Source organism: Bubalus kerabau, chromosome 3 (genome assembly GCF_029407905.1).
Source record: "Bubalus kerabau isolate K-KA32 ecotype Philippines breed swamp buffalo chromosome 3, PCC_UOA_SB_1v2, whole genome shotgun sequence".
Taxonomy (NCBI): domain Eukaryota; kingdom Metazoa; phylum Chordata; class Mammalia; order Artiodactyla; family Bovidae; genus Bubalus; species Bubalus kerabau.
In genome coordinates this window covers 146064931-146071583 of record NC_073626.1, presented here as the reverse complement: position 1 = coordinate 146071583, position 6653 = coordinate 146064931, and the positions used below count along the sequence as shown (strand labels likewise).

The 6653-nt window shown below is 44.2% G+C and overlaps 1 protein-coding gene across 1 annotated transcript; it reads right to left on the bottom strand.

Moving 5' to 3' along the window:
* Positions 1 to 454: 454 nt before the first annotated feature.
* CTLA4 (cytotoxic T-lymphocyte associated protein 4) lies at positions 455 to 5862 on the bottom strand. The gene is made up of 4 exons (XM_055574776.1): positions 5760 to 5862; positions 2688 to 3035; positions 1796 to 1905; positions 455 to 559 (listed from the first exon to the last, which is right to left on the bottom strand). Exons 1-4 carry the CDS (start codon positions 5860 to 5862, stop codon positions 455 to 457), a joined length of 666 nt encoding a protein of 221 aa, XP_055430751.1.
* Positions 5863 to 6653: the final 791 nt, after the last annotated feature.

Here is a 6653-nt window from a genome sequence, read left to right as displayed (position 1 = left end):
TTTTTAAAGTCTTCACATAATTATATATTTGTTAAGAAAAATAACACAGCATAAGTATTTTACTTAAAGACATTTCAGCTAAAAACTTCCCACGGGTAAATATAAGATGTATACAATACCATCCTCTCCCCTCCTTCTTTCCTTGCTTTCTTGGGATGGTACTATTCCCTAACTTTTGTCCCTTATCCTACGTCGTAATGCTGCTTCCCCATAACGCTCTCACGTGATGCTTCTTCTAAAACTGGATCAGATGTGACAGGGCCAGCCTGGCTCTGTTCTTATGCTCCTTTCCTTTAAATTGTAGTACGCTGAATTGGGGTTCTGCATCCTGCTTTATGTCAGAGATGAATCCCCCCCAAAACACAAACAAACAAAAATAGCTGGATAGCAAAAAGTTAGAATTGCCTCAGCTCTTACAAATTAGAAAATAGTCCTTTCTCTTCAGTATGGTCTCTCAATTGATGGGAATAAAATAAGGCTGAAATTGCTTTTCACATTCTGGCTCTGTTGGGGGCATTTTCACATAGACCCCTGTAGTAAGAGGGCTTCTTTTCTTTAGCTGCCAAACATAAAAAGAAACAATCATTAGCACTGAGGAATACAGAAGCCACTTCTAACTGTAATAGGATTCGACAAATATTGGGTCCCTACCCCACTGAAAAATGGATGTTCACAACATGCAAAATTATAAGCCTCAGGAGATTTTCTTGATTCAGCTATTAAAATTCATTTTGTGTAAAAAAAACCCTGTGCTATTGACATAAAATAGAAATCATTTTCCCTGACAGGGAGACAGGAGGAAGAAACTGAAAAAGCTTCAGAAAGAACTTCCAAAATACCTATGATAATTGACTGGATCTTGTTTGTCAGGCGATGAGCTTGATAAGATAATAAACTTCAATTATTCTCTTTGAGAGCTATGTTCCTCATCTCTACTCCTCATATACTTTTGATTCGTTTTTTTCTCTGTCCACACTGACTTCCAGTTTTTATCACCTCAGTAAACTGAAGTCTAATCTACTAGTCTGCATGGCAGTTTGTAGCAAATGAGGTAGAAAGAAGCTACTGCCACAGAACAGATTATAGAGGATCTGGGAATAGAATGTGGAGGTGAGGGAGGGAAACAGGGAGGGAAGGGGAAGGTTTGTGATGGCAAAGCCAGCCATAGGCAAAGGAGGCTGAAAGTGACTATCGGAGAGAAACGGTGACGGGAGCACTGATTCCATACCTCTGTCTCTTCTACAACAACTGCAGTAAATAAAAACTGGGTTCTCTTCTACTGTGCTGGAAAGGAGGGTCAGGCTTGTCAGGCAAGCAGACTGGGTAACAGGGAGCCCTGGGCAGGGGTTACGTGGACACCTACAGCTTAGACAAGGAGGGCACAGAGAGATGGCTTCCAGGTGAAGTGAGGGACACTAACCACCCAGGTGATCTTCTCCAGCAACATTTTGCCCAACCTCATTTTGGGTTTCAGGGTTATGATAACTCAAGTACAATTGTCATGGAGATAAAGAGCAAAACAGCTGCCCTGTGTTATTCACACAGTTACTCAAACTGAAACCTTGTGCAAAAGCACACAAACATTCAATGTCAAACACACTCATCTAAAATATTAGTCATCCTGAAACCTCAAAGGCCAGTGCCAAGGGTTCTAGTGTGTTCTTTACCACTGTCCTTGCTCTTCTTCATTTATTGCTTCATCTCAAGAGAACTCGACTCAATAGTGTCCCTTGGTCATTTATCATCACCAAAGGCATCCAGACCAAGGATGGTGCATTGCCCGCATTGCACTCACCATTTTGCTCAAAGAAACAGCTGTGATGAGGAAGCTGTAGAAAAACAACCCTGAACTAACTGCTGCCAGGATCCAGAGGAGAAAATCAGAATCCGGGCATGGTTCTGGATCTGCAACAGAGAACAAAGCAGAGCTTCCCTGAGATGCTTTCTAAATTCTAGTGCCTTACTCCCCCGACTGGTGAGAAAACAAATCAGTTCAAGCTGCCAAACCTTGATGTCCACCCGTAAATAGAATCGCTGGCCCCCAGATAAGTCTGTCTCTTGGGGCTACTTGGCTGGGAATTTCAGATCAAAGGCCAAGGCCAAATTTCATGCCGGCCTTCACTCCAGAATGAGTGCCCCTACCTGCTGGGAGGAAAAACACCTTCCTCGACTCATTTTATAGTCAGAATGCTGTTGTCTCACCATCCATACTAAGCAGGACTACTTAGACTGCTTAGACTACTTATGCCAGAGAAGTCTTTTTTTCATTAATTTTTGTTAGAGTAGAGTTGCTTTACAATGTTGTGCTAGTTTCAACTGTAGAGCAAAGTGAATCAGCGCTATGTATACATATATCCCTTTTTTTTTTTTTTAATTTCCTTCCCATTTTGGTCACCACAGAGCACTGAGTGGAGTTCCCCAAGCTATACAGTAGGTTCTCATTAGTTGTCTATTTTATACATAATATCCACAGAGTTTATATGTCGATCTCAATCTCCCAATTCATCCTACCACCCGCCTCTTTCCCCTCTTGGTGTCCATATATTTGTTCTCTATGTCTGTGCCAGAAAACTCTTAAAGAGAATTCCCACAATCCTAAACATGAAGGACCCAAAATCAAGGGGCCAATTTGTTTGCATGGCAAAGAAGAGACAGCAGTGCAAAAAGTGTCGGTCAGTGACGCTCACCAATGACGTAAATCTGGGTTCCATTGCCGATGCCCACATAGTAGGGCGGCGGGTACATGAGCTCCACTTTGCAGACGTAGAGCCCAGTGTCCATGGCCCTCAGCCCTTGGATGGTGAGGTTCACTTTGTTTCCTCTGGAGGTGCCAATGCAAGTGGAATCATCCAGGAAGGTTAGCTCATCCTCCACCATGTAGGTCCCAGCACAGACTTCGGTCACCTGGCTGCCTGCCTCCCGCAGCACTGTCACTCGGACCTCATCAGCTTTGCCTGAAGACTCATATTCACATGAGAAGCTGGCAACACCCCGGCTGCTAGCCAGCACCACTGGAGGCTGGGTCACATTCATCCCTAATGTGGGAAAACCAAAAGGAAATCAATGAACTCAAGCTCACCCACCACCAGGTCCAGGCAAACCCTTGGGCAGGGTGAAGTTGATCTCTGATGGCCCCGTCCAACTTCACCTGTCAACCCTTCTCTCCCCCCATCAACAAACCCATCACCCTCCCCACCCCTCCCCTCTTCCATCCACCCCAATGCCCCCTCCATCTCTTGCTGCCTTCTGGCTTCTCTTCCATAAAGGTGCTTCCTTACTGGAAAACAGTTTTTGGAAGGCAGTTGGTTGTGGCAGTGAGAACACTGATGTGACAAACAAAAGGGCTGGCTCTACCATGAAATACATGGTTTGGGGAAAGCTGTACCTCCCTCATAGCCTTCATTTTCCCTCCCATGCAAAAGAGGGGTTTATCTCGGATGACATCACAGTGCCTCCCAACTCTGGTATTCTAAAGTTATAATAGAGCAGTAGGGGAAATTTTGGAGGCTGAGGTAGAGAATCTTGCCTTACCTCTCAAAGTACACCTTAATTACCTCTGCTTACTTTGACCTGGCCCTGGATCTCGATTGCCCACAGGGAGCCGAGCCTTGGCTAACGTGCTGGCCACCCCACTTCCCTGCGTTATTACCACAGAGGGAAGGATGCTGCTTGATGGAGGAAGCCGCAGAGGGAGGGCACCGGGTCGCTTCCTCTGTAGGCTGAGGCAACCCTGCCATTCACTTCTATGGGCTTCCCCTGCCACTGCCATCACCCCTTCCTCCACCCTCTCTCCTTCACTTGAACACCTTGTATTCCTCTGTCCTTTGTCTTCTAGCTTCTACAGGAGAAGGGAGACCAGCTTTCCATACAAAAGGACTCACATCATATAAAAAATGATGGCTTTGTGACAAATTACCTTCCTATAAGTAACTCAGCCCCTTTCTAGTCCACCCATCATACAAGTGACACTCAAAACTTGGATGGAACCGTGTAACTCATTCTCTTCAAACCTTTTCATGCCTTATACACTTGGTTGTTTTTGCTGAGTCATGTCTGACTCTGCGACCACGCACACTGTAGTCCTTTGGGCTCCTCTAGCCATAGGATTTCCCAGGCAAGAATACTGGAGTAGGTTGCCATTTCCTCCTCCAGGAAATGGCAAAAGACTCTCCTCCTAGGTCTTCCTGACCCGGGGACCAAACCCATGTCTCCTGCATTGGCTGGCGGATTCTTTGACCACTGAGCCATCGACTGCAAAATCAAAGTAAATAACACTCACTGTCTCTATAACCTGATCCTAACCTACCACTCCAGTCTGAGTTTCCAGGACACCTCTTCCTTTATACTGAAAGCACTAGTCTTTCCCCCAAGCACCTGTATGGACACCCAGAAGAGACAATAATATGGCAGCAGCCATTGCCATGGTTAATGCAGCAACCCTGGTTGTCTAGACAACAGTTTTCTTTCTCAGCCCTCATTTCTGTCTACCAGAGATGCCCTCCGAGCACCCTCTGTACTATTACAACTCCACCATAGTACTTAAATTCTGCCCTGTATTAAAGGATTTTTTTGTGCATCATTGTATGCTGCCCATTTGTTGTGTTGACTCTAAACCTAAAGGAGACCAAGTTTCCTGCCCTCCCCCAAGGCAAGCTTCCAATTATCACCACTAAATCTGGTCACACTTCATTTTCCAATATCCACTAGGAGCGGATCCCAGATACAGGTTGAGAAATTTTCTTAAAAGTAAATTTGATTGTTTCTCTGGGCATTTAACCTTTGCATATTTAAAACATGTAAAATAAGAAAATATGTGTGAATATTTCTTATACAGGAAAAATTCAATAAACAAATATTTTTTGAGCCCCTATTTTGTACAAACCACATAGTTTTTCATCAGAGGTCTAGAGGGCTAGAAGGCAGAAATTTGTTAGAAAAGATCACCATTGTACACCATGTAACAAACCTAGTATCAGCCTTTAAAGGGCTTTATTTCAGCTGAAAACTGGGGAACCTGCCCCTAAAGTTCAGAGATAAGTCAGGCAACAATTAAGTATCTTATGCCAAACAGACCAACGGCCCTTTCTTTTGTTCGTTCCTTTATTCTTTCGTTTTTTATTTCTTTCATTCTTTCTCCCCAGCCCTTTTTTTTTTTGTTTTACTACTTCAAATTGCTTCATTTTAAAAATAATTACTAGCTAACTAGTTTATAGAGTTGACTAAGTGGATCTTAAAACCTTGCACTGAGTAAAGAAGGCCGCAATGTTAAACAAGCAGGCTCATTTGTTTATAAAAATGAATCAGAAGACCTTAAAACTTTGAATTGATAGGAAAGAAACATCTCATAATTTGCTTCAATCAATGTTTTTTAAAAAGGAAACCTTGAGCTAACCCTTATTTCAAGCCCAGATGGATTTAGGATGGTCTCTCTTCTTTCTTACATCACTTACCTTTACACTATTTTCTTCCAGTCTTATAGAAGTGTCTGAAATTTCTCCTGTCTCCCAGACCAACTCACATGTACTCATTAAGCTTACACTCCATGCCCAGTAAGCTGTTACTAGCTGTGTCTCTGCTGGTTTGCTCCTTCCAGCTGTCCCTTGCCTGCCTTGGAATACAGAGCTGCCCAAACCAGGAGACTGGAGTCTCACCTTTAGCTTCTGGCTTTGCTGTAAATCTCTGCCCTTGACTGAGAAAAGAAATGAAACCCAGTGGGAGAAACACCTCCTCCACCTTCATGCTCCAAAAGCCTCACTCACCTTTAGAGAAAACAGGAATGAAGAGAAGAAAAAATAGGGCAGTGCAGGGCCAGGTCCTAGACGTCCGCCAAGTCCCATGACTCTGGACTCCAGAGCAAGCCATGGCTTTATGGGAGCAGTTGTTCAGGTCTTCAGGAAGCAGAGCAAAAACTTTCAGGATCCTGAAGCTTTGAAATGTGTTTGAACCCACACAGAATCAAGGACTTTATATAGCTGGCTTTGATCCCAGGTATATACTACACATGTGCACACACAGAAGGCACATGAATTTCTAGCCTTTTTGTTTTGGTTTTACGAGAAAGGAAGACGTGGGTTTAGCTGCTACGTCGAAGAGATAACCTCAAACACTCAAAGTAAAACTGAACAAAACAAGCCAATCCATGGATGGAAAATGCACTCAACTTGAAACTGAAGCTTCTTGTTCACTTTGAGGATAAGTGGAGACTTGGAGAATTTCCTGGAGCGCAGGAGTCCCCCTAAGTCCCAGTCTTATCCGATCGTCTAGGCATCTTTTGCCACCCAGTTTATTTCATTGACACCCCCAGAACTGCTTAAGCTGCTGGCCCTCTGAGCCCTTGTGTTAAAGACAGAATGAGTCTGTTGTGCTGTTCTTAGTTGCTCAGTTGTGTCCAGCTCTTTCCGACCCCATGGACTGTAGCCCACCAGGCTCCTCTGTCCATGGGAATTCTCCAGGCAAGAATACTGGAAGTTTTGCCATGCCCTCCTCCAGGGGATCTTCCCAACCCAGGAATCAAACCCAAGTCTTGTTTTGTTTTACAGCTGGATTACAGATGGAATCCATTACAGATGGATTCTTTACGGTCTGAGCCACCAGCGAAGCCCAAGAACACTGGAGTGGGTAGCCTATCCCTTCTCGAGGGGATCTTCCTGAGT